The 15874-nt window shown below is 30.0% G+C and overlaps 1 protein-coding gene across 1 annotated transcript; it reads right to left on the bottom strand.

The window, feature by feature from the left end:
* On the bottom strand, positions 385-4349 carry LOC105161441 (ABC transporter G family member 21). The gene is made up of 5 exons (XM_011079135.2): positions 3949-4349; positions 2936-3734; positions 1643-1837; positions 1321-1499; positions 385-1225 (listed from the first exon to the last, which is right to left on the bottom strand). Exons 1-5 carry the CDS (start codon positions 4141-4143, stop codon positions 575-577), a joined length of 2019 nt encoding a protein of 672 aa, XP_011077437.1. The 5' UTR covers positions 4144-4349; the 3' UTR covers positions 385-574.

Genomic DNA, 15874 nt, shown 5'->3' with positions numbered 1-15874 from the left:
ATGTGAACTACACGTACAAGTGACCACAGTGCCCTTATGGATATTTGGCCTTAGTGTTCCTAATTTTACTAAGTTTTCATCGATCGACATGCAGAAAGACTTTCTAATATTATTCCATGGTCTCCCAACGCATGCGTAAACTAATAGCCTTCCACTTCATGTATTTCATCTTTATCTTCTCAGACATCTTGGGTACACTCCTTTTTTATCCTTAGTAGTCATCTGCAGATATCAGTTTGGAATCTTGGATTTAGATTTTTTGTGATTATCCCAATCTTTTTCTCTTCCGCTAACAAAAGTAAGAAATACAATCGGTTACTTGAAATGATTGTGATGTAAGAAGGATAGAGTAATCAGTTTCAGTTAATTAGTAGTCAGAACTGATTCAGCTTTAAAGTTTTCTTGTTGGCACAATCCATCAGAATATGACCTTCAGAAATCTATTAAATTTCAATAGAATTAATGAAGATCATGTACAAATAAGTCATGTTGTTGAGGGCACCAACTTATACAAAGTATTGAAAATCTATTTCTACGGACAGGTACAAAAACTCAGGCAATTGTTCCTTTACAGTTACTGATGTAGTCCGAAGCGGAGAGCTACATAGGCCAGGAGCCTATATCCCACCAACATTAGCATCAAAGCAATCACATCCAACCCCATATGATCAATGCCAAGGTACTTTATGGCTGGAAAATCGACCGCCCTGCAAACGTATCCTAATCCGCAGTCGTAAACCTCATTTGGTGAATACTGCACCCCGACAAGAAGCTTGTAGCAGTAGTGACTAAATGAGATGTATTTCAACCAATCAATAAATGGTGGGATATGCTGAATGTAGTATCCGCTGGCTAGTAGAAAGACTAGCATTAACACTGAAGACAGGGTCGTGGCTTGTTTTACGTTCATTAGAACGGCACCAAGGGCTAGCCCAAGTCCCTGAGCCACAAGCACGTTGAGAAGGATGATCCAGAGGGTTAGGAGGAACGTAATGAGGGAAGGCTTTAGGCCACCCATCCAATATGATATTGTTACGAATATGGTTGGAAGGACAAGCTCCATTGGCAAATCACCAACCGTTCTTGCAAAGTAATAGGACGAAAGGCGATACATTCCTGAGGAACACTCTCTTGTGAGCATCGACCACTCTTGTGGGAACACAAATACCGCGCTGAATAGTGGAAAAAAACCCCAGAAAATTGAGAAGAAAAAGAGTAGTCCCACCTGTTGATGAAAAGTGTGAAAATTTTTATTCTTGCCTGAGAAATTTAACCAAAGTGATTGATCATGATAAGGACAAAAACAACTGTCGTACTTACCTGATCTTGAATGTGGTTGGCATCAGAATGCCACCATAGAAGTCCAGAAAGGATTGAAACAGACATGACTTGGAATATCTTTAAACCGGAATACGACTCGTGCTTTCGTTCTTTCAGGCCCCGGCTTAGCAATACCTTGAACTGCAACCACCAACTGTTGGTCCATTGCTTTTCTGAACCTAAAATCAGAGGAGAGAACTAAAATTATTATTAAGTCAAACATACGAAAGTGAATACTTGCACAGGCAGACATCATGTGATCATTGTAATCAATACAAGGTAAAGCATTTGCACCAGGGGCATGCAGAGATTTTTAACATACATCTTTTCAGTGGTGATGGCTTTCCAGAATCTTGGGAGGCCTGATGAATTTCTTCCTTGATCAGAGGGTGTAAATTCTTTTTGTAGGAATATATGAGAAATTGTTTGGTTGAGTTATGATCATCATGGTGGTCTAATTGTCTCCCATGATCAAAGTCATGTTCATGATCATCTTGTCCCGACTCAGGAGTGACACCTGCATGAATGAAATACAAATTGTTCAGTGATAATTGGAGCTAATTACCTTGTTCCAGTTTATTACATACTCTTGTGATAAGTGGGGAATTAAGGAAATAAAAGAAAATAAAAAAAATGGGACCAATATAAAGTAATTAAAGCTTAATAAATAATGGAACCTTTAATTGGTCAAAATTCTCAAAAAATGATATCCACACTTTATTTCTTTATAAATTAATAAAAGAAAAGAAAAACCCTAAATTGGTCAAACTTACGGGTTAAAAGTTGTAAGAATGGATAAAATTGTTTAGGGATTTGGTCCCAATGGGCAAAAAATAATTGATTGATTAGTATCTAAATATGGGCAAGCTAGCTTTTGCATTAATTACCTTTATATATATATATATGTATATATAAGCAGGAAATGATAAAGTTTAGGCTTACAATATGCAAATTATTGGAGGAATATGTTTTTTTATGTCAAATCAAGCATTTCAAAGCTTAGGACAGAATCAAAATAAAGCTTATTCTTTTAAAAAATAACCACAATTGTGTCAACAAAAAATTCTAACTTTTATCCTCAGGAAATATTAAATTTTTAATCATATATGTATATATATATACTGTTAAAATACATAAGCATATATTTTTCGTTTCCTTTATTAGCATTAAGTACTCTTAGCGAATAAAATTTAACATGTCTTCTAATGAATGAATTTTGCTTTCTAATTTCTGAAAAGAATTATGAAAAATGATATATATATATATACTAGGCATTTTCCCTAATTAATTTCTTGACTTATTGATTCTCTAAACATTGACTTCCATTGGTTAAACATAAATAAATAATAAATAAACTTCCTTTTTTTTTGGTGGGCGGGAGACAATGAGAAGTAGGGTGGCACCCCACAGACAAATCATAAATAAACGAGTAAGAGATAGTGCTTCTAAACATTAGATAGGGTGTTAAAAGAAATCCACAAAATCTGCCAACTTCTTTATAATTATAATTTAGACCCCTTCTAACAATTATGATTTTTTTATAATTAGTGAGGATTTAGTTAAGATTTAAATTAAACTTGAAATCTCAATTGGTAAGTAGTATGAAACTCCATACCGTTTGCAAGGTCCAGGAGAAAATCAGCTGGATTCATGAAGTTGAACCCTGGCGCATAACCAATGGAAGCAAAATAATCCATCACTCCGTTTGCACCGCCGCTATATATCGGGCACCCCTCAGCCAACACTATCACCTTATCAAACATCCTGAACAACCTACTCGACGGCTGATGTATGGTGGTTACCACCGTCCTGCCGCCACGAGCCAGCCACCGGAGTGTGGCCACGATCCGCTGCGCCGTGGTGGAGTCCAGCCCGGAGGTGGGCTCATCCACCAACAAAAGGCTGGGATTCACCAACATTTCTTGTCCAATACTCACTCTTTTCCTCTCCCCACCTGATATTCCCCTCAGAAAAGGGCCCCCAACTATACTATTTCTGCACCTTGTCAGCCCAAGTTCCATGATAATCAACTCAGCCTGCTCCATTTTCTCTTTCTTAGTAAGCTTACTTGGTAGCTTCAGCAGGGCAGCATAGGTTAGGGTTTCCAGCACTGTCAGGTGAGGATACAACACGTCGTCCTGCGTAACGAAGCCTGTTTTTCGTTTCATAGAGCTGGAGAAGGCCTGTTCGTTGTACGTGATCGTGCCTGAGAATTTTCCAGGCAGCCTTCCGGCTAGAGCTGTCAAAAGAGTTGTTTTTCCGCTGCCTGACGGGCCAAGCATCGCCAGAAGTTCACCAGGTCGAACGGTTCCACTAACACTATTGAGTATGTTACGTGTTAGCTTAGGTTCAGATGACGAACAGCAACCTCCACGCCTGTTTTGTAACTTAATTGTGTACGATACATCCTCAAACTGCAAATTTCCGTAGGATTAAAAAAACAAAAAAAAAAACAAAGGCAAGTTAAACACATTGATATCAGAACCTTTGAGAAAGGACGTCAAGCAAATGTCAGGATCTTATAAGCTTCTTTAATAATTATACACACACGTCGACTATCTATCGCGTATACTATGAAATTAGTTAAGGATAGTGTCATAAAACATATATACCAAATTAGCCAAGTACCTTAAGAGTGACGGGACGTAAAGATTCGCGTAAAACTGAAGACCTGACAAGAGTGGCGTGATTCTCAGGCACTTGATCATCAGGACAAGGGCTGACATTGCTGGTTGAACCAGGAAGTTCGATTTGCACAGAAATGGTTTGATCAGCTGGATTTTTTGATGTCATGCTGCTGTTTTCTAGCTCAGGAGGCATCATTAGTTCCAATACCGGAAACTATATATATGAAGACTAGAGAGAGGAAGTGAAAACAGCAGAAATTAAAGGGAATATGGAAGAAGAGGGAGTAATAAGAGAAAGTGAAATGGGATTGTTGTTTATATAAAGGTGGAGGGGTAGGCGGAGGATGATGATCACATTCACATGCTGCAGGGAAAAAGGAAGTGTCACCTTTAAAGTGAAAAAGAATGCACGAGAAATGGATTGTGTTGTGACTGCTAATATATAGAGAGGCGTAAGCAAAAGGCATTACTCATATCTCATATAAATATATATATATATATATATATGAAGTCATTAAACCCAAATCCCCTTTTTCACCTTTTTTTTTTTATTTTACTTTATAAGAAATTTCATGTTTTTGTTGTTTTTCTATATGTTAAATATTATTTCATCTGAATAACTGTATTTTTTATACTTTTGCACTTAAACTATTTGCGGTATTTTTTTATACTTTTTCACTTAAAATACTTTAGTTACGTTTTGCCATCAAAAGTACACGAGATTTGTGGAATTTGATCACATGAGTGGCATATACCATATTTTAAACGTATAAACGTCAATTCCAATGCAAGACATCCTTCCTGATTAATCAGAAACGGTTGTGGGAGGACGAATGATTTCAAAAAAATATTTGTAATTGACATTTTTTCTCTTAAAATATAACTTGTAACATGCATGTGATTACTTTCATTTGAAATTTTCTACAAAAAGTGATCTTAGATGGCAAATTGCAAATTTCGTGTATTTTGAATGGTAAAATATGAAAAAGAATAATTATATATAGAAAAGAATAAAATAAAATACCATAATTTGAATAACAAAATATAATTTATCCTTAAATCAATTTCCTTAATTAATCTTTTTAGCTAATTTTAAATTGTCTTTGCCACTTCACCCAAATTTGAATTTAACATCATTACTCTCAGATAGTTAGATTAATCACTCTCACACGTTAGTCTCAATCTACACTGCAGACATGCAATCTATGAATATCTCATTGAAAATAAAGAAAAGGGAAATTGCATTTCAGTACTCCCTAATTCAAATATTGACTAAATCTCTTAAAAGCACAAAGAAAATACCATGCTCCCTCAAAAATTAACATTTGTTGCACTAAACTCCCCAATATATATTTAGAAAATGACACTGTGACTTTGACAAAAATAAACTTTTATCACACTAACCTGAACATAACATTTTAGAGCATTAATATAATGCAATAATATCATTTTGGGGCAATGTGTAACAAATGTGTTTGTGGGCGTGATTAGTCTCGTTTTCGTATTTTTAGAGGAGCTAGTTCAAATACTTAATATTTTTAGGGAGTGAATTACAATTTGCCCTAGATAGAAATATATAAGAATATCTCTAATTGCTTTTCTTTTTTAAAAATTCAAACAATATGTCGGATTGAGGTCGCTGAAGCTAATCTCCGCAGCCCCACAAACACAATTAGATGAAGCATTTTAAGTTGGAGACCACCAACTCATAGTACGTACATTGTCTAAAAGTAACTAACTATACATACACAATGAGGTTGGAGCTCCATACCCCACTAAAACTATCTCTAATAATTAAGGTGAAGAAGATGGTGTCAGAATCCACAGTTAACTTTGTCCGGGGGCAAATAGCAAAAATCAGAAACAAGGGAGGATAAAGTGATATTACTAAAAAAGTAAGGGGGCAAAATGAATGTTACAGAAATCCCTTACACGTGGTAAAACATGGAAAAGCCAAGGTGCATGTACTTAATTGTTCTAAACAGTGCTAACACTAAGGAGATGCCCATTATAAATTAGGCACAATAATGCAAAGGAAAACCTGTGACTATCAGCCACTTGTAACAGCTGCCGAATTCGAACCAAATCTAATTTTCTCTTAACATAGTACTATGTACACGACATATATATATATAGATATATTGGATATTCAAAATATATATATTTTTATTTCTGTGGTTTTTCTTTGAAATATTCTTTAATTTAAAGTTCCATTGATTCTGAACCACTATTTTCCCACCACAAAATATATTATAAAGTGACAAATTTTTTTATGAATGAGGGAAGCGTATATCTAAAATTTATTTTCGTCAAAAAAGTTCAAGTGCTGATTCCAGTTTCCTTTATATGTGTCGAATTCTCATTCCAGGGGAAAAGATAGTGCTGCGGATTGTTACGTGTATCTTATTAAAAAGCAATGCTGCGTGCGTCAAGATCAAATCAAAGTGTCTTTTTTTTGTTATTTTGGTCCTTTAATTTGATTTTTTTGTCCTTCGGTCCAAATGGGATCATGAGGCTGCTGTTGGTTGGTGAAACATATAAATTGTACCAAATAATTTGATCACATATATCATATTATTATCATGCCTAGAGGTTGGTTGGACCTATAGATTTTCTGCAAAATTTTCATGTCTTTTAGTTAATTTTAAGTTGAAAATTGTGTAATGTGTATATAATATTAAAAAAATTAAATTAAAATTTATTATATACACTTGGATCATCGAATTATCAGCTACTGATTGTTCAAGTGCAATATATACAAATATATATGTGTGTTTATATATATATTATATTTTCAATACTAAAGCGGCCAATGATATGTTATTTACATACTCGATCACATCATTGTTGCCGAACTATACTAAATTTTAAACTCATTGTTCGTCTTAATAGTTGTTTAGCTGTGGGCAAATAGATTCTCAAGAATTTGAAACGTCTACGCATCTAAATCATTATTAAACAAAAAAATAAAAAAACGGAAAGCATATCAAAATCATTAACTTTAGCTAGCTTAAATTAATCAAAAACTTTCATAAAATATATGTTTTTGGAGGATTCTTGTCTGAAATGAACAAGTTAGCTGTAGTTGTATGCAAAAGCTTATTTATAAAATAGTTCATCTTTTCTGTCTCTCTTAGATATTTAGCTGCCACAAATAAGGTTCTCTTGGGATGAGTTTATTCACCTGCTCATCAAAAGTCGAATCTGATTACTACGATTGGATTTTTGCCAAATGTCCCATGCATTTGCTCAGGCTTGTTTGGTTCCCAAAATATTGCTGCTTTTCAAATTTTTCTTATTGATTATGGGTTTGATTTCTTTTTTTTAAATATTTTAACTGAAAAGGCACGTCGTTGTTAGAGTTTTTATACTTTTGGTCCTATTGGTTATCAGATTATCATTTTTTATCAAGTAATTTTATAAAATAACACTTTACTCCCCATACACTTAACGATCACATAACATTTTCTGTTAAATATCTAACAAAAATGTACCATGGACCATGGTACCAAAAGTGCTAATTTAATGAGAGTTCAATAATTAATTAATAAAATCAAAAATAAATTACAGAACGAAAATTATTGCTTTCTCTTGTTTTAATTAGAAGGAGAAGGAACAATACCTCTGATTTTAAAAACTGCAGGCGAGATGATATGCGTGCAACAAGAGTTTAAAAATTTGCATTTTTTTATTACAATAAGAATGAATATTGCTTTCATACGTCAAATTAAAACGATTGATCCATGTAATTGCATCAATGATTCTTGTAACGTAACATAACACTCTCCTTTTTGTAAGGAAATTAAAGCAATAGTATCTGTCTACGTTCATCTTTATCTTTTTTGTTTGACAAAAAACTTTCATCTTTATATCTTTGTGTAAAATTTTCAATGATCATCATCGTCATTTAATTTTCTTTTTTGTCTGGAAAAAATCTTTGCTTTTATGTTTACAAATCCTGTACACTAACACGTGAATGAACAATTAACAAACATTTTCATATTTTGTCGTTTTTTAACAATCGTTGGAAGGATAATGTACTTATCTTGAAATTCGAACAACTTTCGCTACATTTTTCCTTTTGCTATTAATTAACAAAAAAGCAAGAAAGCCAAGAAGATTAAGAGGAATAGTCTCATTTTAACCTAACAACTTTTCTATATATTATCTACTTGTAATATTTGGTAAATCTGATCTCTTGTCCGCCTGACCATAATTTTTATTCCCTTCATCACAATCCTTTTTCTGATCCATAGATATAATTAATATTTTATGTTAATTATAAGGCCTAGCAACATTGCATATTATTGCAAAATAGAAAAATAAAGAATTTCGGACCGTGAATACATAATATCAAAATAATTATGTAAAACCTAACTTGAGTTAAATTTCTTATCTCTAACAATTAAAAATGTTACTAAAATGTTAGAATAATTCTTAGACGGTTAATTTTTAGATAATTTAGTCATATATAAATTGAATAATACATTAATTCCATTAATATATCAATATGACTAAGAATAATATAATTCATATAAAATGAAATGGGCACTCACATAAAATGAAATAAACATCTATACGTCCCATAAAAATCAAACTCATGATTTCAAGCTCGTTTATGGGACCTAAAACTCAGTAATTATAGCTTCGCCATATGTAGATGGTCCTAGCATATAAATGCATGCCAAGTGCCACTTCTTTGCCCGAAGCTTTTTCCGGAGTTGATAATTTTATTTATCTTTAGGCTTCCATTGTATATGGACCTTCTATAATTGGAAAGAATTTTTCTCTTTAAGCAATCAAGAATCAAGCAACTCCTTTTCTCTTTTGTTTTTTACTTCTTTTTTTTCATTCTATATATTATCTACACATTTACAGACTGCCATATCTCTAGCTAGCTAGGATGACTTTTCCTTATTTATAGTAATTTAAGAATATATACATTTAAAAATTAACAATTTATGGCACACTCTGTGAGTGTGCATAATTCTTTACTATTATTTATAATTTTTTTATTTAATAATATATAATATATAAAATAATAAGTTAAAAATAATAAATTATGACGGATACTAATTAACATGATACACTAGAATAAATATGATTTTTTATTATATGATTATATAATAGTTAAAAATAATAAATTATGACGGATACTAATTAACATGATACACTAGAATAAATCTGATTTTTCATTATATGATTATATAATAGTTAAAAATAATAAATTATGACGGATACTAATTAACATGACACACTAGAATAAATCTGATTTTTCATTATATGATTATTATCATAGTTAAAAATAATAAATTATGACGGATACTAATTAATTATAGTTGTGTAATAATTTATTAATCGTTGTTTTTTACAAGCGAGGTCAAAATATTTGCTATAATTAAAAACTGTCACTAATATTTTGATATTAGATAACATTATAGTGAATATAAATTGATCTAGGTTAAAATTTAAGTTTTTAAATTAGTTTTGTCTAATCATGATGGATAGTATAAATTTACTATAATATTTAAGTCATGGCGATTTATTGTGTATGAATAATCCAATTTTCTGTAGTGATATGTAATATATATTCAAGACCTTAAATGAATTGAATAAATATAGACTCTACGTTGTTTAAACAGATTTTTTTTTTTTTGGAACAAATTATTATTTGACAACAAAACAAACCTTTCAATGAAGAACCATTACATGAGGATTTGGGTTGTAAGAAGTGACCATTTTTGAAAAAAAAAAAAAAAAAAAAAAAAGAGAAACTATGGCGAATTCCTCTTAAATATATTATGATTTCAATTCTCTTTTCGTGATTTGAATATTTATAAATATTTTTTGAAAATTATAATTGTCTAATAAATTCTTTATTTATAACAATCCATTAAAAGGAGTATTTATTAGATAATAATTATTTTGAAGGGGTATTTATAATTTTTTAAATAATAAAAAAATATTTATAATTATACAAATATCATGAAAGCCTATTTGTAATTTACTAAAAAAAAATATGTAGAGTACTTTGACTTCAAATTCAAGAAATTAATAGTGGAATCTTATATATATAAAAAGAGTTAAATTTATTTTGACCATGTGATATGAGAAAATACCAATGTGTACATTTATCACCATTATATTAAAAATAATGACTCACACTACCCTTTAGTCAATTTGAGCCTACTTTTTTAGGACAATGATTAAAATACGCTTCCTAGCCTAGTCAGCTAACGTAGGTCTATTAAAATATATTTATAACATATAAAATTTAAATTCTAGATAGGAAAAGTTATTTTTTTAGTCCGTTAAAAATATGCTCAATATTAATTTTAATTAGTTCGATAATTATGCTCATTTGTATAAATCCATTAAGTTTCAAAGTTGATGAAATTTAGTTCTTCAGTGATCAAAATTTTAATTTTTGATCGAAAAAATGACATGACATGCCAATTGGATATTTTTTGGGGGGTTAGTCCTACGTGGATTTAAAAAATAAATTAAATAACATATTGAATACAATTATATTATATGTATTATTATATAATTTTTATAAAAATAAAATTATTATTTTAAAAAAATAATAATCAAACCCCCCCCCCACCCCATGTAAGGCCCCCCCCTTCCCCAACCCGCCTTCTCCCCTTTATATTCATAAGAAAATGTCGAGCGGGCTTATTGCTGGGTGACCGTAGTCGTCCAGGGGTGAGGAGGTGTGCGCGCTTTGCAGTCGTTATTTTTTTTTTAAATTTAATTTTTAATCAATTTAATTAAAAAATTATATTACAAATATTAATATAATTATATATTTACATATAAAATAATATTTTTATTATTAATAAATATTTATATATTATTTTAAGATTTAAATTATATATTATATAATATTATATTAATTAAATTCGAGAGAAGGGAAAAATCATAAGAAAATGCACTTTCCAAACCCATAATCTCAGTCATCGCGCGTCTACCACAATTTCTGACTTCAGGGAGTTTTTTCTTTTAAATCTTTTTAATATCACAGGGGATGTAACTGATATTTTATTTTTTTCCTATATAAAAATATTATACATAAACTTTAAAAATGGCGTTGCTGTAATACATATGCTTCTTTTACGAATTGAAAATTTCATGAGTGAAAAAAACATATTTATTAAAGGTGTTTAATTAGGATTGATGGGCATAAGGGTTTAGAAGATTATAAATAATTATTCTCTAATCACAGGTGTCGTGAGTTGATGAGCCTTGAAGCATATATTATGAATCAGTTGACTTACTAACCCACTAATTAGTTGAAATTCTAATTAAATAAATAATTTGGAGCGCACTACATAAATAAATTTGAAACGTTGACATAGCATATACGACGTCGGTGAACAGATATTATTTTATAGTGTTTAGGTAAATTAGTTTATAGGTTCCCACTCATCATTCATCTAATTAATAGACTAATAAGTATTACCTTAATTGTCATAAAGCACTAATTAAATAACATAAAGCTTAACAAAGTAAAAAAGCACACTAGTAATACAGAATTCCTCTCAGATTCAAACAAGAAGACAAAAAATAATAAACCAAATGGAACATATGTCATTCTTCTATACAAGTAATCATGAAAATTTTTATTGGAAAAATTATTATTGGAAAAATTAAATAAATGAAACCTAAAGTCTCTTGATAATTAAAGTTCTGAGACGATAGCGATAATTGCTCGTTAATTAGGACATGATTAGCGTTCTTCTTGACACGTACTTAAATACTTTAATGTGTAATTTGAGCAATAATTATAAAGTTTGACCTTTCATTTATAGGTTATGTGAATTCTTAATTTGGCATTTTAATCTCATTAGAAACTAGTCACGATTATTAATAACTACAAAAATAATAGTAAAGTTGATAGAATAATGAAAATTTTGAGGTTGTGATTTAAATGGAGGATTTGAAAGTAAGACTAAGTTTGAGTCCACAATAATAAACTCTTTGTATTGATTTGGAATCCTTTGGTCATCATTTTGATGCTATATTTTGAATAGTTCATATTGATTTAAATCCACTTAAATATTTTGGAATTTCTTAACTTGAAAAAGCTTTCTTCAAATTCAAAATATTCAAACCTTTAGGAAATTTCCCGACAAAATTCGAAATTGGTCTCCTGTCTGAAACACTGTAAACCATATGACATAGTTTATGAAAGAAAGTTCATATCCACAATGTTTTTTTCAACATTAAGTTCATATCCACTATACTTACGTGATGGAAAACAACATACGTAGTGGGAGAAAATCAAGAGATATTAATGGAACTAAGATAATATATAATATTTTATTAAATTAAATATACCTAGACCTCCTTTTAAAATTTAAAACCTTTTTTTGCTCGAAATTCTTTTTTGAAGTTATACTTGCAGCCTCATAAAAAATTCTCCACTTATAGTAATACTTTTTGTTAGGGTTGGACGGAACGTTAACAAAAGAAAAAAAAATCCATAAACTTCTATTTTGCTGTCTCATTTTACATTCCCTATAAACAATTGACAACATGACTAATTTTTTCATTCATCGACAGGTGCTGTTTATCCGATGTCAATAATTTGAGATGAAATTTTATTACAATTGCACTCTTTTGATTTCATGTACATTACGTTTACCCCATTAGAAGTATAAAAAAATACTAGAGAATTTTGTCAATACATTATACGGAATGTTGAACGAGGGGTAAAATTGAAAGTTTATTTAATTTTTTTGTTGATGTCACTATTTTATTGTCTAAACCCTAACCAAAATAATACAATTGTACTGTAAATGAAGAATTATCAAAAGAGTGTAAGTATAATTTAAAAAAAAAAATGACGAAAAGTGTAACTTAGCATTTTTATAGAAGATCCAAGTGTAATAGTAGGTATAGTTCGATTTTAGTAGTTTATACGCATTAAATCTAGTTATCAGATATTAATGATTAATAGTGTGTGATTATTATAGTTATTGAATTGTTCTTAAATATAAAATATTTAATATTAATGATTATAATTTATTTATTTAATAAATAATATTTCATTGCTCTCTATTAAAAAAAAAGTGTAATTAGCCCTATCTAATTTGCAAATTGCATGGTTGAATTCAATGTGGAACACACATATATATATAGAATATTATAAACGAAAATCTTTTCTTGTACCATTTTGTAAATATCTAAATTTACCTTTTATTTTATTTTTTCTTTAAAAAAATTGATCAGATTAGTAATTTTGATATTTTTTTAATAATCTTATAATTATATTTTGATCCTGTAACTTTAGGTCATTAACAATTTTAGTCCTATAACTTACTCTATTTACATATTCAATCCTTTTTTCTTTTTACGAATTTAGTTATGAGCATCTCATATTTGGTCCTTTTTTGACAAATTTAGTCCTGCATTCGTCAAAAAAAATTCTAACGAGCTAAAGTTACAGGACCGAAAATATAATTTTGCCTTATATTTTTCTTTTCCTCTTTATTACCCACTACTCTACATTTCTCTCTCATCTTACTTCTCACATTTATTATAAATTAAAATTATAATTTATTATTTTCATAATTTTTTTTTATATCTTATATTAAAATTCTTTTTATATATTCATAACAATCGCGTATGACGATAATTAATATCTATAAGTGGAACCAATAAATTCTGGCAGTATACACGAGAATGCACACATTTGGCTTTTCCACGTTCAAAACTTGTCTATATCCATCTGAATTTGCTCGTCAACATAACCAAAATGCAAATTAGAGACTGTTTCTTTATGTTTTTATTTTTAATTTTTATTTAACGTCAAATATGTGTTTTTAAGTTTATATAAGTTTTCGTATAAAAATAAAAATATATTTAAATTAATTAATAAAATTATATTTTATATTAAATTATGATGTCAATCCGATGAAATTAAATTTTTTTATTCGGCATAGGTGAGGGAGGACATGTTATTGGAATCAATATCGGACCCATCAGTCGGGCTCAACTTAGCAAAATACTTAGTAAAAACTGTAACCCAACATATATATCGACGACAGCAACCTAGTGATATTGAAATTATTAACGTGCGTACACGAAAGTATATACATACATACATATATATATATATATATTGTTTGAGAATTGATGGAAACATGTGGGGAAATTCGGTGAAGAGGCACAAAATATTTTCAACAGTTGGTGGAAAATTATGCATTTTCCACTTATTAGTCTGATCAGAATCTTTCAAGAAGTTTGTTATATATTTATATATATATAAATATATATATATATATATAGAGAGAGAGAGAGAGAGAGTGCTGCTGGTTTACGTAGTACTGCATATCTTTGGTGATCATGTTCCCCATTGTTTCCTTAATTTCGTCGATTGATGATTTCGTGTCCATTGCTTCCACTGACCACTAGTGTGTATATATATATATATCATCAGCAGTGGCCATTTGGAGTTTTGGTTTTTCCTGATGAACTAATGGAGGGAAGAAGCATTTGACGTTGATTGAGACTTCCAGCCCGGGAGCATGAATTAAACCACGTACCATCGTATCGATCAAATACACCCAAAATTTACGAACGAGCTAGCTTTTTATTTTTGTTTGCATGCTACAGAAAGTTTGATCTATGAATCTCTAAAGGACTTGGAAATTTTGATAATTCAATATTATTTTTCATGGTGAAACAAAATTAATTTTTGACTACAATTAATCAATATTTATCATGATATTATTTATGACAAAAGTATTTTTTGTTTTTAATTAGTTGTGACTAATATTTTTATCTCGTTTGCAAAAACAACGACTAATAATCATATGCAGGTATAATTGATTAATATTCTCTACTTTTGACATAATATTTAATTATAATAAAAACTTATATTTCTTTTCGTGACAAAGTGGTTTATAAGGAAGTGTGATTAAAAATAGGTTTAATTAATATGCCAAGGGACATATTGATCTCAGTTTATTTAAGACCAGCGGGATATTGATTCATATTTAATGAATATATATATAATTTAAATTTTTATTACATTTTTCAATTAAATAAAAAATCAGGAAGATAAAATGAATAGCTGATAAAAATTAATAAAAGGAATATTTTTAAAAAAAATGATAATAACAAAATATACAGGAGTGGGAGCAGACAAAACAGCAGAGTGCAGAATGATGAGAGAGAGGGGGGTGTCACTGAAAGAAAAATCTGAGACAAGTTTAAAAGATGAGAAAAAAAGCATTGACAAGAAAGCAATGACAACTGAAGAATACACGTGGTGGGCAATGGGCTCAAACGTGTGTGTGTGTGTGTCTGTGGGTAGACACTTACTTCATGAGATGAGGGGTTCTGAATTTGAATAGCATAACCTTTTTGACTTTGGAGTTGATATATTAATGAGAGTGGATGTCTATTTTATTGCAAATTCCCATATTATTATTATTATTGTTGTTGTTCTTTCCTTCACAAAAGAAAAGCTGCTGCACCACCCGCATATATATTTGTCCACCATCCCACCTTATTCAAAAATTATGCATGCATTGCCACCTTTCTACGCACCCTCTTCATTTTTTTTTTTCTAAAAAAAAATAAAAACAATAGTTTATTATTATATTAATATTTAAGTAATTGACTGAAATGTCGTTTCAATCACTATATATATTAATGTAGTTAAATATTATAAAATAATAAATTATAATAAACTTATATAAAAGTAGAGATGAACACATAATGTTCGGCACAATTTAATTCCATGACTTCAAATTAAGTCATGAAATTTTAATTTTATCCTCTAAATTAAGAGATCATGGGTACAAATCCATCTTTTACTAACATCATTTTTAACACTGTATTTTGGTGGGATTGTGATCATGTCATGAATTCTGTTGACTATATAATTAATTAAATCAAACGATGGGGCTTAA

The sequence above is a fragment of the Sesamum indicum genome, linkage group LG1, assembly GCF_000512975.1.
Source record: "Sesamum indicum cultivar Zhongzhi No. 13 linkage group LG1, S_indicum_v1.0, whole genome shotgun sequence".
Lineage (NCBI taxonomy): Eukaryota > Viridiplantae > Streptophyta > Magnoliopsida > Lamiales > Pedaliaceae > Sesamum > Sesamum indicum.
Note: the sequence above shows the minus strand (reverse complement) of the source record. Positions and strands in the feature narration are given on the sequence as shown.

Excerpts from the sequence above, each read along its gene's own strand:
- LOC105161441 (XM_011079135.2), bottom strand. The coding sequence starts at position 4,143 with ATGATGCCTCCTGAGCTAGAAAACAGCAGCATGACATCAAAAAATCCA. Across the intron at positions 3,735-3,948 it reads TACGTCCCGTCACTCTTAAG|TTTGAGGATGTATCGTACAC; the intron begins GTACTTGGCTAA and ends GGAAATTTGCAG. Across the intron at positions 1,500-1,642 it reads GCCATCACCACTGAAAAGAT|GTTCAGAAAAGCAATGGACC; the intron begins GTATGTTAAAAA and ends CTCTGATTTTAG.